The 25,543-nt window shown below is 36.3% G+C and overlaps 1 protein-coding gene across 1 annotated transcript in view; it reads left to right on the top strand.

Annotated features, from left to right (window-relative positions):
- The first annotated feature begins 279 nt into the window (after window positions 1-279).
- The window catches only part of LOC107007632 (pachytene checkpoint protein 2 homolog), a 38,096-nt gene continuing 12,832 nt past the window's right edge, over window positions 280-25,543 (top strand). Inside the window, exons 1-11 of the mRNA XM_015206322.2 lie at window positions 280-498; window positions 577-640; window positions 1,086-1,192; window positions 1,305-1,372; window positions 1,828-1,931; window positions 2,009-2,113; window positions 8,523-8,612; window positions 8,705-8,780; window positions 24,806-24,875; window positions 24,966-25,036; window positions 25,166-25,256. Of these exons, the coding sequence (XP_015061808.1) occupies window positions 378-498; window positions 577-640; window positions 1,086-1,192; window positions 1,305-1,372; window positions 1,828-1,931; window positions 2,009-2,113; window positions 8,523-8,612; window positions 8,705-8,780; window positions 24,806-24,875; window positions 24,966-25,036; window positions 25,166-25,256 (967 nt within the window). The 5' untranslated portion in view covers window positions 280-377. The remainder of the gene's footprint in view (window positions 499-576; window positions 641-1,085; window positions 1,193-1,304; window positions 1,373-1,827; window positions 1,932-2,008; window positions 2,114-8,522; window positions 8,613-8,704; window positions 8,781-24,805; window positions 24,876-24,965; window positions 25,037-25,165; window positions 25,257-25,543) is intronic.

Below are 25,543 nucleotides of genomic sequence, written 5' to 3'. Positions count from 1 at the left end.
GAGAGTCGTTTTCAGTACCCAATTTCAGAATTCTAAGTATGCTGAAACGAGACATCTGTGACGGGCCGTCGTGCCTATGACGGTCCGTCGTGATGTCCGTAATCTTAGCCAGTTTTTCCAGAAATAAATCTGCTGCTCAAAACGACTAAACAGGTCGTTACAATTAAGTAACCGCAAAATGCGCGGGCAAGTATACACTAATAACTAAAATAATTGAAATGTTCTTACCAAACAATCCTACATTGTTTATATATTTCATTCCCGGGCTCTTTTTACTTTAAGAAAGAATTCCTCCTAGGGTTTGCCAATTCTTCTTTCATTTTCCATTTCTGCATTTATATAGTAAAAAACATTTTAGCCAAATTTGTCACAACAAAATGAGTGCTCCAATGGAAATCTCCATGGTCAACTCTGCTGAAGTCAACACCAGCGAGCAAAACGGTGACCCTTCTCCATTGCCATCACCCACATTACCTGAAGAAAAAGTGCTCGTTTCAGGTACTCCACAATATTATACATTTCTGACATTATTTTATAATCTTTTAGAGCTGAAACATTTCAATTTTGTAATTGTAGTTGAAGTTTGCTTGAAGCCTTCAAGTACAGCTCGTATTGATGATGTTAGGTTATCCGTTGAGAGGTATGCAATTTTCAACATTTCTATCTAAGTTAAGCAACCCTTGAAGTATATACAAAGTGCCCCTTGGCCCGTAGGGGGTAAGAGGACAGTTGGTGTATACCATGTGGCTGTTTCCATGCAATTAAATGCCAAATTTGATTTGTTGACTAGCAAATATAGTGAGCTTCTACTGTTAGAAAACCCCCAATTACTGAATATTCCAGTTTAAATTGGCCCTAATAGAGCGAATTGGATGGTGAGTACTCATATGGCCAACCCAACTACTAACTAGTTTGGGGTTGAAGCATAGTTTCTATTGTTTTTTTTTGCATTTGACTTCTCTGGGAATTGTTAACGCACATGCTCTTTTATTTGGTGACATTTATGACTAAAAGTTACTTTACTTGTTACTCAATATCTCATTCAAAATTATGTTTTGGTTATATGGGCAAATCATCTTGTACAGAATGCTGGAAAAAAGGAGTATGAGCTATGTGGATGGTCCAATTCCAGTTCCGATTGATGATCTCTTTCTTGCTGAAAATGTGCTACACATATGTGTGTGTGACACAGGTATATAATCTTTTGTCTCTATAGACTCCGTTAGTGTAGCAAAAAGAAGCAAGGTAATGTTTACCAAGCTTACCCTTGGGTATAATGCACTGCCACATTTTTGCTCTTGTAGATGTCTGGCTGGAGAACCGAGATATCCTTCTATTCTGGCAAGTAAAACCAGTTGTTCATGTATTTCAGGTCTGCTTCTGTTACTAAAGTTATGTTACTCAAAAGTCCCAAGCCCTCTTGGCATTCCTGTTTCCTACCCTAGCTGGACAGATAAACCCTAAAGGATTCTACAGGAAACACTAGAAGTTGCTAAAATTTTGATCAAGTATTGAAACTGAATTTGGTACTCCTACCTGAGCCCAATGTAACATAAGTTCCATCTGTTCCATTGTTGTAGTTATCATTATATTTAACTGTTTCTATGAAAGGGTTATTTGATGTCTTGTTGTTCATAAATCTTCTCCAAGTAAACAAATGAAAAGAAGAAAAGAGAGGAAATAAGTAAAAAAGAAACGAGGAGTAATTGGAGGTGGAGTGAGCAATTGAGCATACCCAACACTTTACACCTAATTTTTTACAGTTGATTTGTTCAATTTTATGACTCCTCTGCTATTTGAATTTGAATTGGACATTTCCTTTGTCAGCTTAGCGAGGAAGGACCATGTGAAGAATTAAGTGGGGATGGACAGCTTTCTACATTTAATGAATGGATTCTTCCTGCAAAAGAATTTAATGGAATGTGGGAAAGGTGTGTCACTTGCTGGCTGAAAAGAACCTAGATTTCTTCAAGGAACCCAGATGTGATTTATCTTTTTATTTCTACAGCTTAATATACGAATCTGGTCTCAAGCAAAGATTGTTGCGATATGCTGCAAGTGCTTTGCTTTTCACTGAAAAGAGAGTAAATTCCTTCCTTGTATCCTGGAATCGGTAAGAAACTTGTTGACCGAATTCACAAATATTTTATCATGTCAAGCTGTGCCCGTCAACCTCGTGTCTGATTGTGGTATTTTACTGTGCCTTGTATTCTTTGCTTGGTGATTTCCAATCACCAGTTCTCATTGAAGCTTAGTTCCATTTTATGTACTCTAGGCAATTGGAGGAAATTAGGATTATGTAGTAGTAGTGTGCAAAGACAGGTCTCTGTAAAATGCCCTGCATACTGTTAAAAGTAATCACCAACTTAATCTCCCAAAAAATGGAGAATCTAGAATGAAAGTTGTTGTGTGAGAAGTCCAGAAAGATCTTAGAAAGAACAACTCTAGAAATAAGTAGGAAGTGTAATTCTAGAACTAGATAGTTGATAACATTGCAGAAGAGAGTACTAAATACTCTCCCTAGATCCTTCCGTTACCACCCATAAAAAGAGGTAGTCCATTTAAGTTGTAAGTGTGCTCAAGTAAGCAAGAAACCAGGAAAGAGTGCGAGAGCAAAGGTGAGAAAATAAGAGAAAGCAACAAAATAAGTTGCTAGAGTGCCAGTGAAAGAAAAAATTACTTTAAAGATTTGTTAGACCGAAGCTGGTCTTTAGTTTACAATAATAAAATTTAAATTGTGAGCAAAGAGTACAAGGCACTCTAGCAACTATGAATGTGGGCAAAGAATACAAGGTCACACTTCAAATTGTGAGCAAACAATTGTGAAATTTCCATTTAGTCGATCTCTCATCGTGAGTGTTTCAGATCTGAATTTTGAATATGATGTTGCCACACTAGATGTATCATTGTGTTTGCTTAAAATTTGCTTAAATCACAGAAGCGCTAATAAAACAATATACAGATTAGTAGCTTTATAGGTTTACTTTGCGTTTCATAGAGAGAACTTACTCCTTTGTGGATGCATAAAGAGAGTTATATTTTAACTTGACAACAGTCTGAAGTTTCATTGTTGAAAAAGATCAGCATTTTGTCGATTTAACCAGCCCGCTTTAACATTTGGACTCAATGTGTGGTAATAACACAGTTGGCTAGATATGGTTTTATATTTTGAGTGCATTTTCAGTTCTCACTTTTTTCATCTGTGTCTGCTCTAACCAGCATGTTGAACACATAAGACCATGGTAAAAAAGCTTTGCTATAGCTCTCTGCTTTTACTTTACTGCTTGCTTATCAGGGGTTTTGCCAATCAGTAAGATTCTTTACCTTATAAGAAAGATAAATGCCTTTGATAAAAAATAATTAGATCCAGGGTGTGTTCGATATGAAGGAAAATGTTTTCCATGAAAAATGACTACAACGTAATCATGACTTTTATCTCTTCCAAGAAGAAAATGATTGGAAATGATACTGATATGTTGGTGACTTTCTTCTTAAATGTGGGATCTGACTTTTTTCTTTCTTTTGGACTTACCCAAATAGACACAACAAAGCTAAAATAAACAAAAAAAGGAATCATGGGATGATGGTTGTAGATAGTGAAAAAGAAGAGCAAAATGAAATAGTAATGCCTAATCTGATGATTTCACTAGCCTTCACATTTTTGGCTAATGAGGTGATTATATCAGTATCATGGGCAAGAAATGTGAAGGGGTTTCCTATAGACTCTAGAAATTCAATTTCTAGCTATAAAGTAGTTGTTTGTTATTCTTTGTGTGAGAAATATAGGAGAAAAATATCATTGAATTGTTGTATCTATATTATTATATTGAGATCCTATTTTTGTTACCATTCTCAAAAAAATAATAATATTGAGATCCTATTTATAGACACTACATTAGACTCCTTTTCCAACTAGGACACTAACATACAATCCTTTTCTAAATAGGATTTTATGTACTATTTTTGTTCCTATTCCTATTCTAAGTAGTGTTGTATATATTATTCGTTTTCCTATTCCTATTCTAACACTCCCTCGCAAGTTGGTGCATACAAATCATAGGTACCTAGCTTGTTACAATGTAATTAAGGGGGACCAATGAGGGACTTGATGATATATCTGCAAGTTGATCACTCGACTTCACATAATTGATAGTTAATCTCAATGTGTTTGTCTTTTCATGAAATACTGGATTTGATGCATAATGCCAATCAATCTCAATGTGCTTGGCCTTCTCATGAAATATTGTATTTGATGCATAATGTCGATAAAATACAAAGTGATAAAAGTACAGAGTTGGACTTCCCAAACGAATCTTGAGAAGACTGTTTCAGTGCATAGACTGATTTACACAATTGACATAGAAGACTACCAGACTCCTCCCTAGCAGTGTTGTGGACGACAAAAGGCGACAAGGGCCTGACTCGCCATGAAGCGAGATGAGCAGTGATGCGCTTACCTTATTGAATTAAGGCGCTAATTAATATCAAATTTTTTAAATTTTAATTGCATATATAAATATCCAAATCATAGTAGCAATAACATATATTAGCATTTAGCAAATATTTCAATTCAAAAACTAATAGTAGATACTAAAGTCTAGAATTTGAATAACTCAATAATTCAAAAGATAATTGACAAGCAATACTAGAACTCTAAAAGCCTATTCTTCAAGATTATCCAAATCTTGAAGAATGTTGGAGTGGGTAAAAGTCTTGCATTGATTAGGGAATGGACTAGTGATCTTTTTATATGGACTTGGGCTATTCTCCCTCATGAGCTAACATTTGAGGTTGAGTTAGGCCAAGTGTCATATCTTTTCATGGTATAGTGTCAGGTCTATACCCGTTTGGGCTCCCGATCCACGCTCCAGTCGAGCCTAGGTTTGAAGGAGTTTTAGAGTGGGTAAAAGTCTCACATTGGTTAGGAAATGGACGGGTGGTCTTTCTATATGAATTTGGGCAATACTTCCCTTGTGAGCTATCTTTTGGGTTTGAGTTAGACCCAAATGTCATATCTTTACAAAGATCAACATCCTCTTCATCACGACTTTTTTTGAATCTGGTAAGGTTAAATTCTTCAGTATTCATGGCTACCTCCAAAAAGGGATAATTATAGATTTCCTATCAAATCTATAATATGATCTATATCGTCTATACAAAGCTGTTTAACACCAAAAAAGTATAGATACTATACAATCCCATTTAAATTTGTGGATGAAATTGGATCTATCTTTAAAACATCTTTCATTTCTTTATTTCCAGACTAACCACCATATACATGATGGTATTAGCTTCCACCATCTCTTTTGACTCTTACTGCCCCCCTCCTAATCCAGCAGCTCAAAATATCTGATGTATGTTCTGACATTGTCTAGTTCATGCTTGTGATGTTGAGAAATAGTTTCCAAATTTGACATTGTCTAGTTTCCAAATTTGAGCATTAAAATGAAAATGCAGGAAGAGATGGTTATTTGTTTTCCCTGTTAAGTTGCACAAAATACACCTAGGGACCAACTGCCTGCCTGCCTTTCTTCTGTATATCTTTTTCTGTTAAACATGGTCTATTTATCACTAATCAGGTTAAACACTTTACTTTTGTAGGATTGTCACTCTTCTAAAAGTAATTCCAATTATATTTTGGTCCCCTGTCATCCCCTTTAGTCCTCTTTTGTAGGCATTGTTGACTAAGAAGACTCCATCCTTACTATGTTTCCACAGGATCTTGTCTGTTGTTGTAGTTATAATCATTCCAACTAGTTTTCCCAGTAGCGCTGCCACTCCACCTCCCAATTATTAAGTAGTCTTCTTAAAGATATGTCCCATCCCTGTTCTGTCCAACAATCACTAACTCTAGCATTAAGGTTCTCATGGAGTAGAAATAAATGTGGGAAAAAGTTCCCTAAGAGAGGTTCGGTCTATCAAGACATCTTTCCAAAATTTAGTTTTGTTTCCATTACCCACCTTGATATACATATTTCCTTTCATTTGTGACTATAGGTCCCTGATTGTCCTCCATACCCCCACCCCATATGGTTCAGGTGATTTCTGTACACTAGGGGTTTAGTTCTCCATATTTTGCTACTATAACCTCCTTTTAAGAGCGACATCTTCCTCACTGTATCTCTACAACCATTTTATAAAAAGACTTTTGTTTTGCAACCTCAAATTTCTGATCCATATACCCCCTTTGTCTTTGCTAAGAAGTACATTCTTCTAGTTGACTAAGTTATAACCCTTTCCCTTTTTATTGCTTTCCACTGAACGTTTCTTCTAAGCTTGTCTAGTTTTCTCACCACCTCTGCATGGATTAGAAATAAGGGCATGACATAGGTTGACAAAGAGTCTAGAACATAATTTATGAGGATCAATCTATCACCTAGGGATAGGTATTGTGCCTTCCATCTAGCAAGTTTTTTTCAAGTCTTCACAAGAATACCATTCCATATCCGTTGTTTTGTGTTTGCTACCGAGGGGCATGCCCAGATATATGGTAGGAAAATGCTCCACTCTGCATCCCAATATATTTGCTAGTTGCTGGATCTGAGGGACCTCATTTATGAGACTACTTTTCCCCAGTTTACTTTTCAATGCTTCAAATGAAACCAAAATCACTCTGATGTAGCGAATTTGTCATGTTGTAGGTTCACAAAAGATGATAGTGTCATCCGAAGAAACCCTAATTTTGGCTTTCAATTATTAAATCAGACTTTTTAAGAAATAATTAAAAAAATGGGTGACGCCTATCGCCCTGTCACGCCATGTCGTCTTTCTCCTTACTAAAGTCGCATCGCCTCGTTGGAGATGGGCGACGACACATCACCTTGCCTTGCGTCGCATTGTCACCAAAGGCGAAAGGCGAGCGCCTTTCATAACACTGGCCCTAGCAACAAAACCAGATAATTGCTCCAGATAGATTTCTTGCTCGAGATCATCATGAAAAAAAACATTTCTTAATGTCCAATTAGTTAAAAGACCAACGGAAAATGACAACCATAGATAGAAAGAAATGAATATATGCTATTTGACGGTATGACCCTACTTAAGAGAAGGAGAAATTATATGGGTTGAGACGGGATGGTGACACAACTCTATGAAAATCAGATTTGAGGAGTCACAGAAATGACGAATAGAACTATGCAAATCAAATCTAAGGAGTCACCAGGAAGACACACAGTCCTATGCAATTCAGATATGAGAAAGTAGTTCAGAAAAATCCACGATACTACACAAATTAAATATGAAAAGTACTCTAGAGAGATGCATGCACGGGTGCTATGCAAATCAAATATGGAAAAGAAGTAGTCACCATAAAGATGGTACAAGTGTTACACAAATTAAATATGAAAAAGTAGTCACCGGAAAGATGACACGATGTTACACATATTAAAATTGAAAAACTAGTCACCGTAATGATGGGATGGTGCTACACAAATAAGATATGAGAAAATAGTCACCGAAAAGATACAGGATGACCCAACTTTTGGTGGAAGCTCTTTGATTCTCTAACAAGATTGTAGAGACTCTGATACCATGTGAAAAATATAGGAGAAAAATATTATTGAATTGTTGTATCTACATTATTACTTTGAGATCCTATTTGTAGACAGTACATTTACTCCTACTAGGGCACTACAATACAATCCTTTTCTAAGTAGGATTCTATATACTATTTTTATTCTCAGTAGTATTGTATATATTATTCTTGTTCATATTTCAGTTCTAACACTCTAAAAAATTGAGAATTAAACTTAAGTGGTTTTATTTTGAACTTTTTTTTATTATTCCTGAATGCATTGTTTATATTTTGTGAATCTTTTCCTCTTGGGAAGAAAAAGAACTTTTAGTAGTCTTCTGAATATGCCAAGATTTGTGAAAGAACTAGATTAATTGCAGACATTTTGAAGCATGTTGAATGCATGTTGCTGTCAGATAATATTGCTGCTCATAACTACATTCTATTTTGTTTGACCTAAGAGTCAACCATATTTTCTTTGAACGTGATCTATTTCGTTCCTTTTAAGTAAATATTCGTAGTTAATAGCACTTTTTGCTAGTTTCTAGATCAAGAATTTATTTGAAAAATTAATGTCCATTGTTGAACTGAAAATTGATCAAATCTACGTCTGTGAACGTGAATTATGTATTCGGGCAGAGTAGTACCTGATTTTGTGGTTTCTTCTCCCTTACAATTCTCTTTTGTATAACCTTTATAATCTTATAGATGTATCAAAACTGAGCTTTCCTCAATTGTGTTTATTTTTTCCTGCATTCAGTAACCAGTTATGTTTTTTTTCTGAACAGGTTAACATGTAGTATAAACAAGAAATACACCAATGGTGTGTTTTGGTGTATTTCAGTAGTAATTACATCAGTAGTATAGAGGGAAAAATAATAACGATCTATCACCTATACCCCTCATAAACTGTCTAAAACTTGGGTAATGTCCCCAATCTCCTTAGGAAAATCATGAATACCTTTCAGTATCCAGTTATCTCACTGATCAATTTTCTAATTGTTTGTAGCATTATTCTTCTGCATGGACCTCCAGGAACAGGAAAGACATCTTTATGCAAAGCATTAGCACAAAAACTTTCCATACGTTTTAGCTTTAGGTTTGTACAAAACTAATACTTTACTGGATGTCTCAGCACTTGGATACTTTGCTGACCTCTTATTCCTGTTGAATAATACTCTCATAAATCAGATACCCAAGGAGCCAATTGGTCGAAGTCAATGCACATTCATTGTTCAGTAAATGGTTTTCTGAAAGTGGCAAGCTGGTACGTTTCACAGTACACTCTGAGATAACTATTCAGCTCTTGTATAGTCAATGTTCTGATTAAGTAATGAACTACTTTTTTGAGTAGAAATGTTCATGATATCATCCTTGACAACTCTCTACATTAGTAAGTCAAGCTTAGACTTGGAAATGAATATGAAATCCACACTTCGAACCTACACAATTTAAGACTAATTTAGTTTGTTGGAAAGGGATACCGTGCTGGGGATTGGAGATTCTGCTTTAGGCATTGATCAGACCAATAGGAATTTCCTTTACTTGATTATGATATGTGTTACGACCCGATTTCGAAAACTAAAAAGTTTTTAAATGATTTCGCAACTTTGGCAATTTTGTTAAGTTATTGGAAAAATTACAATTTTAGGGAGTCGCCACTTATTTTTTTAGGAAAAAATAAGAAAACCATTTCAAAGGGAACTTTTTGAAAGAAAACATTTAAATAAATCAGAGTCGGGTAAGGGTTCAACTAATTCTCTAAGGAAGGGTTTAGGCATCTTAGTGAATTCGCTATCACGTGGTTTACCGACTGATTTAAAAGTTTGGCTATTTTTAAAAGAAAACGTAGATTACTTGAAAAATCTTATTTATTAATTTAATTTTGAAAAATGAGAAATCTTTTGATACTTGTACATTTGTATTATCCCAAATAATGAAATAATCCAAATATTAATGTGACGAAAGTAAAATTCTAACTTAACAATTGATCCGAGTCAAATTTTTGAGTCTAATAATCGACACAATCACTTAGACGTTGATTTGAAAGCTAAATACTGACTATGACAGAATATGGATAATTCTCAAGTTAGTCTTGAAGCTTAGATTACCTAACTTTAAACGAGTTTGTGAATTTAAACTTGAATACAAAATAAAATTATTTCTCCCAAGGATTCATCTAGCTTAACAATAAATAAATAAAAAAGTTAACGATCACAACACACAATGATAAGAGAAAAAGAGAAACCAAACTAGACAATATAACAATAACAAGATAAGAGAAAACTAGGCTTTTTGCCCAACTTTCGGCCTTTATTTGGCAGCTGCTGCTGTGCTCAAATTAGACTTTTTAAAGTCCGATTTTTTATTTCCCAGCCCTTTGGACTATTGTTAATGCTGCTAAGTTCAAATTGGGTTCTTTTGAGTCCCATTTTTATTTTCCAGCCACTATAAACCACTGCTACTGCTCCACTGCTACTGCTGTCTTATTGAGTTTTTAACCCAATAATATTAAGCTTTCCTCTGAAGGGCTTGGAGATCGACTCGATGAGAGGACAATGCAAGAGATGGTGGAGTCCAATGGACTCGAAGGGGAGATTTCATGCAAAGAAAACGAAGAAGAATTAGTAACTAATCAAGAAGGGGGTTGATACTAATTTAACATGTAAATAAACGAAATCAAGGAGTACAACTATCAATCCTAATAGGCTAATACATTTACCTCATTATGAGAAACAGATTCAATAAAATCACAATTTAATGTAAGCCGAAGTTGGTCAGCAACTAAGTGGAACTAAACACACATTCATAAGCTTACTGGAAATATTTTTTACAGGTGACAACAACAAATGGATAAAATGAACAGCCAATGCTAATACCAATTAGTCTCCTGGAAACAAATTTGAACTAAAAGAAATTCCTTCATGCTCATGGCAAAGTAGTAACGCAACTTAAATGAGAAGAGAATTAAACTACAACAAGCATAACCAACGAAATAAAGGCTCAAACAGATACGAAAGGAGAACTTTAAACAGCCTCCAAGTCTACAATAACAAATTGTGAGAGCATATGCAGCAACCAAGAACAACATTGACTTTAAGCTAAATAAAGACACATTTCCGAACCAACACAAAAAAGGCTCATAACTTTAGGAGTCACTTAAACCAACTGTTGCTGAAATGTACTCTAAACCATACCAAAACACATGTTAGAAGCAAATAAACAGTGGGACAAATATCAATTATGAAGAAGCATGAACAATGACACTAAGACCAAAGAGAACACTAGAAAAAAAATTTCAAAGCAACAACACTTAACAGAGAACCTGAACTAATATATTTGATATTTCTATGAATCAGTTGTATAAACACGAAATCGAATGCTTATCATTACAGGAACAAGCATAAGGACCAAGATGAACATTAATATTTAAGACCAAATCAGGAGAGCAACACGAATAGAACATCAAAAAAGCTAGGAAAATTTACAACTAACAGTAAATAAAACAGTAGGAACAAGAGAAACATTATTAATTACTAAAATGTCAAACCAAAACCTAACACATGAAAACTAAAACAAAGCTAATAACACATAATGCTAACAATGCAACAACAGAACACAAAGAAGAACTAGGAATTAAACAAAGCTAAAAAAAGAATTTACCTCCTTCCAGGCAGCAAACTGGACGACGAGTTTGACGAAGACGAGTCCACCTCCTTCAACTCGAACAACCGCACAATTTTAAACTATTGAGCATGAGAATTCCCAAACCTTTTAGGGGCACTCTCAGGTCTCAAAAATCGTCCCTTATAAGCAGTCAAGAGAAGTCTATTTATAAGGGGGGAAATGGAGAAGAAAAAGGGGTCTGGATTGACGTGGGAAAAACTAAAATTTCAAATTTTCTGGAGTGAATAAGGTTACACAGCTGGAAGGTGTACAATTCTAGTACTAATCCAACGCGAAAAGGATTTTAACGCTTGATTCTTGAGAAGGACGATTGAGGTATCAAGATCGTGACACCTGTCTCGTTTGTACGATTTGCATACAGAAAGAATATGGGAGATAGTAGAGGATGATGCAGCGAGATGGGCCTCACGATTCTGGGCTGGGTCGCTGCTAGACGCGAGTTTTCTGGGTTTGGGTCGTCTGGTTCAAGCTGGATGCTGGAAGAACAAGAACGAAGTCACAGGGGTGTTTGGTGTATTGTATGCATCTGGAGCGGGTCGGGTATTTTAAAAGAGTAGTGGGCTGAGTCATTGCAAAGGGGCTGAAAATGGATCTTTGGGCTCATCAAGTTAATGGTCCAATTGGATATCAAAAGGAGAAGGTCCCTTGGTCTTATATTTCATTAATTCAAATTGTTTTAGTTTCAAATTTGATGAAATGGAAACGAGATACATTATGAATCTAATTAATTGTTTAAGCTTCTTAACTTCGACAACATAAAATAATTATTTCAAAGAGAAATATCTTTTATTAAATTGTGATCAGTTTTAAAGGAAATAAGATACGTACTTAATTGAAACTCTATTTTTGGTAAACATGACTTTCTAAATACTTATTCAAAACAAAAGTTGAAACTTTAAAGAAAAAATAGAAAAATTGCATTGAAAATGATTTCAAATGTATTTTTAATTTTTTCAAAATAATAACTTCAAATTGTTTGAAATTTAAGAAGTTTAAAAATTAATTAAATAGCTGATGGCAAAATTGGGTGTCAACAATATGATTTCTCAATTACATTTAATCATGAAGAAAAGCCTTTTCGACATCATAGCCCAACGGAGCACTTGCCAAATGTAGAAGTTACAGACTATAAGTCTTCACACTGCTGAAACCAATCGAAATATATTCTTTATATTGTCTTATATGTTTTTAATGCTTTTTCTGCCATTTGGCAGCGACTGAGTCCGTGGAGGACAACGAATTTGAAGAGCACACAACTAGAGTTTGGAATTGTTGGTTAACTGTATTGGATATTTGCGGATTTTGTTTCGATACTTAAAATGATAGGATTTCTTTTTCAACTTTGAACTCCACCATAGGATATGTTGCCTAATTCATTGTCAATTTGACTTCAGGGTTTGAAATCATATATTTCACGTTCATACTTCCTAATGATGCTCGAATAATTGCAACAATGGAGTCTACATGTGCAATTGGTGAGAGAGTGAACAGTGGTCAAGATCATTGATTGTTTAACATACAAACATAAGAGCCAAGCTGACAATACAATAAGGGCACCTTCTTCTATTAGTTATGTCGGGGATTATCATGTAGGAATTGTTCTTACAATAAATGAGAATGAAGGCTTTGTTATGGGATGAATAATGTCGTAGGGATTTTTATCAGTTTCAAAAAATAAAATAAAATGTTGTAGGGACTTTTATGCTGTTGTGAATAATGTAGGGATTGCTACCTAAGGTACTTTATTATTTTTTTTGGAGAAAAGGGTAACTTGATTGCTACCTAAGGTACTTTAAGCGCAGTTTTAACTTAAATTCTTTTCGCCTCGTATTGCTAATACATGTGTTTTTATTTCACATTCTATCCGACATAAACTAATTCGTAGATTCCTAATGCGGGTATTAAGACAACCAACCAAACACTACATTAGTTAATCACGAAATTCCTTTTCTTATAACCAACTAAATGCTACATTTGTCATGTAACAGTTATTTTCTTGGTCCCTCCACCCAAGCGACTCTTTATATGCTCAAGTTTTCATATTAAGTTGTATCTCTTAACTTATTGTCTTGGTCATCCTTGTCTTGCATGGGCTGCATATTTGGCAAATATTGTCAAACAATCAATTATACCGGTCAAGGTGTCTTTGATAGTGCCAAAATTTTTCTTCAAAAAGGATAGTGGGATCGCTAATTGTAAATATCCATAACGTCTCTGAATAGAATACTTCTTGAACTATTATTCCCATCGTTTTAATTAATGTGAGGGCATTTTACTGTGCATGAGTTTAAGAAATGTAGAAAGACTTTTGGATGTAGTCTTAAGTATGTCGTGAGATTTTTTTAGACAAGTAACAATTATATTCAATAAGAACTTAGCCACCTAGAAAAAGCTGCTAAGTTGTAAATTTTACTAGCATCAAAAGGGTGCTTAAACTCCTGCCCAGAGCCCTATAGAATTATACATTGCCAATTAAATCTACTAAGTCCTACTACCGTTTGGGGTGACCCAGTGGTTTGAGCTTCCATGTTGGAGTTCTCAAGTTTGAAACCCTTGCTAGCGAAAGCAAGGGATTTGCCTTCAGGGTCGAGCCTTGGTACGGGTTACCTCTCCTATGTGGTTTGCGAGCTATTGCATAAAAACGGAGATTTTACCCTGTGCGCATCCAATTGGTGGTAGCGGCTGTGGGTTTCCCTTGTTATAAAAAAAAATCTACGAAGTCCTACTTCGTGCCCATATTCTGTTTATACCAAATAAAGATCAAGCTAAGACAATTCAGCCTAATTTTTTGGATAGAACTGCTAGTGCCTTCAAAATGTCTGCCATTCTTTTCTTTACGCACTCCACCAAATGCAAGAATGAATGATCTTCCACCAATTCTTCTCCTCACCATTGTTCTCGATACTCCACCAATTGATCAGTCGTGCCTTAGTAGAACTAGGTATTACCCAAGTTATTCCCAAAATATGTTGTGAGATTTCTATGGCTGTAAAAGCACCCCATTGTAAAATGGAAAATTATAAGTTGAATCCTTTTCAAATAGATAAGTGTTATTTTTATTGTCTAGTGCAGTTTACCTCTCCTATGTGGTTTGCGAGTTATTGCATAAGAGTGAGTTTTTTACCCTGTGCGCATCTAAAGGGTAGTGGCAACGGGTTTCCCTTGTTATAAAAAAATACAAAAACATATACTATCTGTCCTACCTATACTAAACAAGAAGTAACAAACTGTAGTACGATTTATCTTACTACAAAGTTGTCCCTCTTGGATGATTTTAGAATATCCATTATGCTGCTACCAACTGAAAATGTTCAGCGGCTATAAGAGGCTCCAACAAATATTTGATCAATGGTTTGAGATGGCTCTGTTTGTCCAAGCATGCTTTGTACTCAGTTTAGTGTTAGGTCCATTTTTTTAGTTTGGTTGAATGGAATTAGAATTTGTAATATCTTCTATCTTCTCCTTTTTCCTTCTCTGCTTTTCTTGTTTGCTCGATTCTGTGTATGATGCGTGATCCCTCAAGTTGGAGGGAAGAGGGGCAATCCTAATTTGCCGAGAGTTGAATTGTGGGTTGGCTCGAAAACGGGCGTTCCGAACAAATCTGCAAGTTATGAAGAAGGAACAAAGAAAGAAATCAAGTCAGAGAGAAATATTTGTCTAACAAAGTGACAATCTAATCGACATGCTTAGTTTGCTAGTGGAATACTGAATTTTGAGCAATATGAAGCGCTGCCTGACTGTTAGAGTAGGGAGTGAAGTATTTATCGAGATATCTTTGACAAGATGGAGTAACCAAGTTATTTATGTAACAACCCTGCTCATATATCAATATTCAACATTAAATGATGAAACTGTTGCAAAATATTGTTTGATGAAATAGATGCTGGCTGAATGTTGAGTGTCTAAACAAGAACCCAATTCGCACCGCACACAAGCATGCGATGTAAACATGGAATGGATCTGCTTCACTCTCAGAGAAGCTTCCAGCGATCAAAAGATGGAAAACTGCAGAAAAAGAGGCGGAGCATTTCTGCACTAGGAAACATAATGAACATGGAAGATTTATAAGTATCATTTCCATCAATAATGGGGGTAGGTCCATACTGGTCCCATAATTAGCCTTGAATGCGGGATGGCATGACATAGCATTTAAAATTGAAAGGTTCATTAAATGCTCTAAAAGAATGGAAGTGCCAGGACCTCCTAAATTAACTAAAGCCAACTACCCTTATGCAAAGGCAGTTAAGGATAGTAAATGGCAATCAGAGACTATAAAGGAGGCAGAGATTATGAACAATGCTAGCATTATTGAAGTCCACACACATGCTGAAGACCAAAGAATGGGCTTCTAGAAAGATGCCTAGTAGGTCATCTGGAAGGACAGAGGTAGGAAAAGCCAACTTTGCCTGAGATAAGAATATGGTCATCAACACTCTGGAAAAAGGAATTTGGAGTTAACATCTCTGAAATGTATAGAGATATGTTTCTATTTGAGTTCCCTAACGTAAACATGGCAGAACAAACTCTCCAAGGGCAGTGGAACTGGAAGAATCCAAATTCAATCTTGAATGGTGGAATTTGATGGTGGGTTGTCTCCCCAATAATACTCTGAAGATGGAAACATGGATCAGAATTGTTGAAATCCCCCTTCACCTATGGTCGGAGAGAGTATTTCAAGAAATCGTAAACTTATGTGGAGGTTGGGTGGTCACAGAAGAGGAAACAGAACTAAGAAATCATATGAAGTGGGCAAGAATTCTGGTTGCAAATGATGGAAACATTCCCAAAGAAGTTTCAATCTCCAGAAATGGAGTAATATTCCACTTTCCAATATGGGTTGAGTGCCAAGTAAGAGTAGAATTACAACTGGAATCTTTGCAAACTGAAAATAGAGTCACCGGAGAAGATAGAGCACATGGAGAAGATAGAGCACATAATTACCCGGTACATGCCTTTACACAACAGTCTGAAGGTGGTAAAGGTTGTGGTAAAGTCAGTAGTAAAGCATGTGGAAAAGTACAATCCCAGCAGTTTAAGGATTTTGTATCAGAGGAACAAGTGGATACAGTTGTAAAAAGAAGAGAGAGGGGGCCACACGTGGGGCACGCATCTTATTTAATTGAGGGAGAAACTTTAGGCCATCAACAACCCAATAAAAAGAGGAAACTTTACAAGAATGGGCCTGACTTTTCAAGTCAAGTCATTTTTAATGACATAACTTGTAAAAGCCCAATACCACATAACAGTGTTAATTTCATAGAACTCCCAGAGCTGCAATACAATCAAGAAATAGAAAGAACAACCACACAGATTTTGAATCAAATTGCCCATGCAGAGGAGGAGATGGCAAACATGGTCGGGGAATCAATTATCGAATCTCAACGCCAATTAATAGAGACTGCTGATAATGAACTAAGGGGGGAGATTTCAGAAAAGGAGGAGGATAATCATTCGATCAATCTTATAAAGGACTGGGAGATTGAGGAACCACAACCGCTGCAAATTCAACAGCAAGAAGAAAAAAGAAATAAGGAGAGGGAGACTTCAAACTGGGTACGACAAAACTTGATCAAGTTGGGTAAAGTTTTGGGTGTTGACTTCCAGGGCCATGAAGAGGAGGCCTTGGAGCTACTACTTCAAGTAGACAACTCAAGACAAGCCAGAAGAATGGAAGTAGAGGCTGTATGCAAGAAAACAAGATGCAAAGGTTCCCAAGAGTTAAAAAGTCTAGTAAGCTTTGATGTGAAATTTAAAAATAGTGGAACCAGGGGTATGGGGAGAAACTTGCTCATTAGTGATTAATGAAGCTGAAATTGGTTACATGGAATGTAAGGGGACTGAATAATAAGGATAAGAGAAGATTAGTCAAAAGTGTTATGGGGGGATGGAATGCAGACATCATTTGTTTGCAAGAAAAAAAGTTAGAGGGGGATGTGATAGAGGAGATTAGGCAAATTTGGGGAGGGAGATGGGTTAAATATGCATGTTAGGAAGCTAGTGGGACTAGAGGGGGAATTTCAATGTTGTGGGACAGTAGAGGGGGATATTCTGGAGACTGACATCTACACTATAGCTTGCAAATTTGAAGCTCAACTTCGAAATTTCAGTTGTCACATTACAGGGGTGTATGCCCCCAACTGTTGTGTAGAAAGAAGGCTTGTTTGGGAGGAAATAAGGGCGATAAGGGGTTTAATAGAAGGGCCTTGGGCTGTGTGTGGAGATTTCAGTGTGTTGAGGTTCATCTCAGAGAAGAGAAACTGTTTGAGAAAAACAAATGACATGAGAGAATTTTCAGATTTCATAGAAGATCTGAAGTTGCTTGACACTCAACTAGAGAATGGTCAGTATACTTGGTTTAAAGGAGACAATCAAGACATTGCCTCCAGAATTGATAGGATTCTAAAATCAAAAGAATGGGATGAAATCTTCAACAACATCAAACAGATAGCTTTACAAAGGCTCGAATCAAACCACAATCCTATTGCATTGCTTGGGGAGTGTGGAACCAAAACAAAAATTATTTCAAGTTTGAAAACTGGTGGTTAGAAACAGATGGGTTCACAAACAGAATCGAAGAATGGTGGGACACTATCAGCTTCTCTGGGAGACCGGATTTCATACTTGCTTCAAAACTTAAGGCATTAAAAGAAAAGCTTAAGGTCTGGAGCAGGAGTGATCAAGCGAACCTGGGAGCTAAATGAAGGAACTTACTTAAAGAGCTGGCTGTTTTTGACGAAGCTACTAAGGGTAGAGCACTAACATAGGATGAGGTGACAAGGAAGAATTCTAGATTACTAGAGTTCAAGGAATTGCTCAAATATGAAGAAATTGCATAGAGACAAAAATCAAGATCGCGATGGTTAAAAGAGGGGGATAAGAACACCAAGTTCTTCCACAAAATAGCCAATGCACACAAGAGGTACAACCACCTTGATGAACTAGTGATCCAAGGAGAACTAACCCAAGATCCTGCAAAAATTGAAGGAGAGATAGTAGACTTCTACAAGAAGCTATATATTGAAACTACTAAATGGAGACCTGCCTATATTGATGCAAATTGTCCCGGATTAACAGAGGAGGAAAAGGAGAATCTGCAGAGGAACTTTGAGGAGAGTGAAGTCCTAAAATGTCTGAAAATGTGTGCAATTGATAAAGCACCTGGGCCTGATGCATTCACCATGGGTTTTTTCTTAAATGTTGGGAGGTGGTAAAGGAGGACGTCATGAAAGCTTTCCAAAACTTGTATGAGCAGGAAGTGTTTGAAAGAAGTTCGAATGCAACATTTATTACTCTCATCCCAAAGAAGAAGGGTGCTAAGGAATTGAGTGATTTCAGACGCATCAGCTTAATAGGCAGCATCTATAGGCTTTTTGCTAAAGTTCTGACAGAGAGAATGAAAAGGGTAATAGCTAAATTTGTGGATTCCCGACAAATGAATTTTATCCAAGGAAGACAAATCATGGATGCAGTGTTGATAGCTAATGAGGCAGTGGATTCCAGACAAAAGCAAAAGAAACCAGGAATACTTTGTAAGCTAGACATGGAGAAAGCCTATGACCATGTTAATAAGGAATATCTTGTGACCACAATGGGGAGATTGGATTCGGGAGGAAGTAGATCCAATTGATCAGACATTGTATCGCTACTGTGAGATTCTCAGTACTTGTAAATGGATCCCCTGTTGGTTTCTTTAGTGCAAAGAGGGGACTAAGGCAGGGAGACCCTTTGTCTCCTTTCCTTTTCCTACTTGCTATGGAAGGGCTGAACAATATGATCAAATCAGCTTAAGTTAGGGGATGACTTAGAGGTTTTGAAGTCAGCAGACCGGAAGTTGATAATGTGGAAATTGCTCATCTACAATACGCGGATGACACATTGATATTATGTGATGCCGATGAAGGCCAACTAAAGATGTTGAGGGTGATCCTAGTGTTGTTTGAAGGGTTCTATGGTCTACACATTAATTGGTGGAAAAACCACCTCTATCCAATTAATGAAGTACACAACATAGAAGCATTAAATGCGGTTCTGGGACGGGAAATTGGAGCACTGCCTACATCATATCTTGGGATGCCTTTTGGGGCCAAATCTCAGTCATATGAAATATGGAACAATGTGGTTGAGAAATGTGAAATGAAGTTAGCAAGATGGAAATCACAATATCTCTCCAGGGGTTGGAGGTGGTAGGTTGACCTTGATTGATTCTGTTCTTGATTCACTACCAACCTATATGATGTCAGTGTTTCCAATTCCCAAAAGTGTAATCACTAGGTTGGATAAAATCAAAAGAAAATTTCTTTGGCAAGGAAACAGTGAGAGGAAAGGCTACAACTTGGTTAAATGGGATGTTGTGATAGTGGGAAAGAAGCATGGAGGTCTCAGAATAAGGAATTTGCTGAATCAAAGCAAAGTCCTTATGATGAAATGGTTATGGAAGCTCAACAATGGAGAGCAGACCTACTGGAAGGAAGTCATTAAAGCTAAATATGAAGAGGAAGATAACTGGATGACCAAAGAAGTGACTACATCATATGGGGTTAGTGTATGGAGATCCATTAGATCTCTGTGGTCCGAGTTTAAGGCTAACCCAAATCAAAGTGAGGAATGGAGAGAAAACAGAATTCTGGAAAGATGCTTGGTATGAGGCAGGTAGGCTAGAGGCCTTGTATCCTGATATATACTCTCTGGTATCTCACCAACAGAAGACTATAGTAGATCACTGGACTCCTCAAGGTTGAACTTTATCTTTAGAAGACAATTAAATGATTGGGAGATTCAAAGGGTAGCAGATTTTTTCAACACCATTGGGCAATTTAATGGACTGGAAGGAGGTCAGGACATTTTGTGGTGGAAAGGCAATCGAAAGGGCAGCTTTAAGGTGGGCTGTGCATACAACTGGTTGAACCACACCAAGCAACCTCAAAGTCACTGGCCATGGAGAGGAATCTGGAAGTCAAAAATTCCACTCAAAGTGGCATGTTTTGTTTGGTTGTTAGCCAAGTAGGCTGTACTAACTCAAAACAACTTAAAGAAAAGGGGGATACCATTATGTTCTAGATGTTTCTTTTGTGGGGAAACTGTTGAGACAGTTAACCATCTCTTTCTACACTGCAAGATGACAAGTCAACTATGGAGGTTATTCCTGAGCCTTAAGGGTATGTCATGGACCATGCCTACCAAGAGTCACAGAAGTAATTCAGAGTTGGGAGGAAGCAGGAAAGCAATCCAAGAATAGAGACAGATGGAGAATTGTCCCCGCTAGCATATGGTGGGCAATATGGAAGGAAAGGAACTCTAGAGCTTTCGATAGTGTTGAGAATAGTATGCAATAAGTCAAACTAAATTGTCTTATGCTACTATGTTTTTGGTGTAATCAATTATATTCAAATGATACTATTTCCTTAATTGATGTACTAGACTCAATTTAGTTAAAGATAGTAGAATTTGAAGTACATGTTGTAAATACTGATCAGTGTACTGGCTTTTGAGGAATAGACAAAGTTACCATTTTCAAAAAACAAACAAACAAGAAGAAGCACTTGATTGTAGAAATTTAATTGTCGGAAAACTCATATCTTGCCGAAAATTTGCCGAGCCTTGAAATAGCCGAAACTCTAATTACGACGATCGGATCTGGTAAAAAACAATACGGGTCTGGTCGGAATTGCTGGACGACCCCAAAAGAAAAATTGACACAAATCAGACCAACAACCACCAGAAATTAACGTACAGTGACTTGTTTGCTCACTAGATTTTTCTCACTAATGCTTTAGTACTATGTGAGAAATATTGGAAAAGAATAAAAGTTACCACTTTCAAAAAAAACATTGGAAAAAATATTATTGAATTTTATATCTACATTATTACATTGACATTCTATTTATAGACACTACATTAGGATTTCTATTCCTATTCTAAGTAGGATTGTATATACATATTCCTATTCTAAAAATATCAAAAAGTGGATTTTTGCCATTAGAACTGTCCATATCCATGTCATGGCTAGAGATGATTTAAAACTGTGAAAGCATTGCTGTTAATACTTAACAGATAAGTTCAAGCCTCACTAAAAAATTTATCAACCATAGTGAAGAAATATATATAACCATTATGAGTGGGACTCTTGTATGGCCCCCTGGTGTTAGTGTGTATCATCTCAAAACAGATTTAGTGGTGAAATTACTATTAGGAAAAACTAATTTAGTTTGTCTAGCTATTCGGTAAACATCACACGGATAATGAAAATCAAATAAAGATGGAATAGAATTGATATTCTTCATTTCAGAAGATGAATTTGAACTCAAAATTAAAGAGTAACCAGGCTGAAAAACAGTAGAAAAGAAGACTAAGGTGCCAAAGCCTTGCATTGTTATTTTCTTTTACAGGAAATGAAACTGAACTCAAAATTGAAGGGTAACCAGACTGAAAAACAATAGAAAAGGAAACATATTTGTTTTGTGAGAACTTGGGCTGGGTAGAGATTGGTGTTGATATAGGCCATCCTTAATGTCACCAAAGTCGTGAGCCCTCTTCACTGAAGGTGCCTGCAACATCCATCCACAATAAGAAATTATTAAGAGACAGTTCATCTATTTACAAAGTTTATGAACTGAGACCAAATTAAACCTAAAGGAGGAGACAACATTTTTTGAGAATGAAATTAGAGTAAATAGGCACATTGCCAAGATGACTTGCCTTGACTTACATGTGAAATTAGGAACTTGACATTTATTGACTTGATAAAGGCATCAATATTGACTTGATAAAGGCATCAATTTAGAAAAGGTTGAGGAATAAGTGGCTATATTTTAGCACTCTAGAATCTAAGATCTAGGACATAGATTTTGTGGAAACAGAAGAAGAAACTGAATTTGTGAAGATTATACCAGAACAGGTAGCACCATTGACAAGGAGTTTGAAGATCCTGGCTGTACAAACTTCACTTGTTGGAGAAGCTGCACTAGTAGGAGAACTGCTCCTCAGTGAGCTGTTGTTCTGTGTTCCCTGCTTCAGTCACATTGAGTTTTTCACCATTTCCTTCAACTAAAGAACTGCATTGCTCTCGACAGGTCCTTGCTACCTCTTGGATTTCATAAACTAATCCAATAATCCGATATCATTTATCAACATTGTGCCCAGGTTTTTGCAGTGACAGCAAAACAAGTTACTCTTTCTTTTGAATTCAAAATTTCCTAGCTTCTTTCCAGTAGTTCTGATTAGTTGCCAATAAAGAGGAGTCTCTTGGGTACTGCAAGTTCACAAGAATCTCACAGTGCTTTTCATTTTGGATTAGCAAGGAATAAGCCTGATTTACACTTGGCAGTGCTGCAGTGGTGAAATCATGATGATATTTGTCTTCATGGAAGCATAAGTTTCATTCACCCCCATGAGGAATTGAATCAGCCCTCCATCTTGAAATGATGTTGTCATTTTAGTCTTTCCACAACACATAAGAGTCACATGAGCTGCTTTGGTTTTAAGAATGATTGTTGTCAATTTCAAAAAATTGTTTTCAATATTAAAATAGACAGTGTTATCAAAGGCGCACTTAAGCCCTGAAGTGAGGCTCAAAACGCGTTGAGCACTTCGCCTTGCTTAATGTGCACTTTAGTTTCATCGTGAACACTCTAAGGCATACTTTTCCTCATGAATGAGCATTTCCTAAAGAGGCGACACTAAACCATTGATATTTCACTTTATCGTAAAAATAATTAATTTCTTTGTCCATATATTTCTGTCCAATTAGCAGTTTGAAATCCTTTTGCCTTATTAGTCTCTTCCATTGGGGCAACTTATCCCATGTAGATGATATATTACCGCTCCTAGATTTCATTAGCTCCCTCAGTATGGCTTAGCGGCCATTCTTTTGCTTGTGGTTAACTCCCTAGTTAAATAGGTGTTTTTGTTCTCAAGAGTTAACCATATTTTTGTGTATGTAATTTGCATCTCCATGATGCCTTTCTAATGCAACATCTTACTTTATCAAAAAATAACAATTATTGTTATTCATTCTTCTAATTATTAGTATTTGACTAAACATACACTCCCTTTGTCCATTTCATGTGGCATCCTTTCATTTTTAGTTCATCCCAAGAAAAATGTCACCTTACTATAATTGGATATCATTTAACTTTAGAACTCTCCTTTTACCCTTAATGAAATAATTTCCAGCTACACAAATATCTAAGGATTGTTTGATTACAAGTTTTAAAAGTTTTCATTTTTTTCTTAAATACCCCGTCAAGTCAAAGGGTGTCACATAAAATGGGACAGAGTGCAATCTTTCCCCTCTTATTGTCCTCCCTTATTACAATGTGCAATGTTTATTGTTCCTCCATTTTACCATTCTCCTTTTCTGTATCCACCTTGAAAATTGGTAGTTTGGACTGGACAACCATGATAGATGCATCATAGGAATTTACCTTTGGTAGTGCAGATGTGATGCGCAATAATCTTGCAAATACTTCTTCCAAGGTAGGAACATATGGGCTAGAAAGGATTTGGTCACGAACTGAGGTTAGAACTGCTCACAACCCAATCAAAGCCAAGACATGAAGAACCTGTCTCCTTGTGTCTCCTGATCATCTAATTTGGTAGTACAAGGCATATGATAATCAAATTTATCCCTTTGAGATTCTACCCGACCCAAATAACTTGCCATGTCTTGTTGATTTCATCGTAGATGAACAATATCTAACACAACTTTGTAGATGAGTAGTATATCATTTGTATACAATGTTTTTGCTTAGTTCAACACTTTGCAACAAGTCTTACAAAACAAATTTAACAACATAGGATCAAGTGAATTCCACAGAAGACTACACCATTGTGCATCTATTTTGACCCAAGCAAGTCTTTCAGTTGGTCCATTATTGTACTGTTTTTGAGCAAGTGATCTTCAAATCCTTTACCTAGAAACGACAATTCTACAAAGGTTGCGGAAGAGGTGTGATTACCACTACCATATAATTTTATTGTAGTAAATTGCAAGAAATAACAAATTTTAGTACTATCTATTCAATTACAAAATTGCCCCTTGTGGATAATTTTAGATTATCCTTTATGCTACAACTGTTGAAAATGATCGGACGACTATAAGAAGCACCAGAAAATCATTTATCAATGGTTGAGATGACTCCATTTGTCCCACCATGTTTTGTACCTAGAGACTGTTCGAATCGACTTATTTTAGGTGCTTTTAAGCCAAAACAAACACTTCTGTAGTGGTTGGGTAAGAAAAAAAAGTGCTTTTAACCTCTTGTTTTTAAGCCAAATATAACAAAAATAAACCGAATACTTTAAACCATTCAAATAGGCTCCTAATTTAGTGTTCGGTCCTTCAATTTTTAGTTTGGTCTGACTGCAATTAAAAAAGGGAGGCCAGGTGCACTAAAACTTACTTTATGCACGAGTCCATAGAAGGGCGGGACAAAAGGGTCTATTGTACGCAACCAATTTGGCTTGAAAGGAATTAGAATTCCCAAATTTATTCTATCTTCTTCCCTTTGCATGTTTGCTCGTCTTATTTGCTCAATTCTGTGTCACCATTGCTGTGTGAGTTATTTATTTCCAATGAAGTGACTTAGACTTGTATTTCAACCTTAGGTTGCAAAGCTGTTCTCGAAGATCGAAGAAATGGTAGAGGAAGAAACCAATCTGGTATTTGTTTTGATTGGTGAGAATTATAATAACTGAAGAATTCAGTTATAGTGATGAACTATTTAATTATCTTTCAGCATAGTAACTCCTTGCCCTTATTTAACAGATGAAGTTGAAAGCCTCGCCGCTGCTAGAAAAGCTGCTTTGTCTGGCTCTGAACCTTCAGATTCTATCAGGGTACCAATATATTTTGTATTAATAATAAACTTAGACCCTGTTGAGATTTCTTTTTGTTGAAGAACTGATGTGTTTTTTGTATTAAGCTGCATATTGTTTTATCCTTTGACTCATGCTATAACTTGTCAGGTAGTGAACGCTCTGTTGACCCAGCTTGACAAGTTGAAGTCCGCGCCAAATGTCATAATTCTGACTACGTCCAATATCACTGCTGCCATTGGTAAGCCTTTCATTAAATTCAGATGCTATATGAGGAGAGTTCATCTCAGCATCTTCATGCAAATATTGTTAGTTTATCAGTTAGATATTTTTAGATCTATGCACTGGTAGAGAATATGAAATTTCCACATTTAGCCTCCAACGTCAATCTTATGCCCATAGTTATTGCTTCCTCTGTCCTAATTTGTCACTTTCCTTTTTAGTCAGTCCCATAAAGAATGACACATTTCTAAGGAAATGTTTTGAGAAAATAGCTGAATCATCCCCTCCTCTCCCCCCCCCCCCCCC

The sequence above is a fragment of the Solanum pennellii genome, chromosome 12, assembly GCF_001406875.1.
Source record: "Solanum pennellii chromosome 12, SPENNV200".
NCBI classification, from domain to species: domain Eukaryota; kingdom Viridiplantae; phylum Streptophyta; class Magnoliopsida; order Solanales; family Solanaceae; genus Solanum; species Solanum pennellii.
This window is presented reverse-complemented; position numbering and strand designations above follow the sequence as displayed.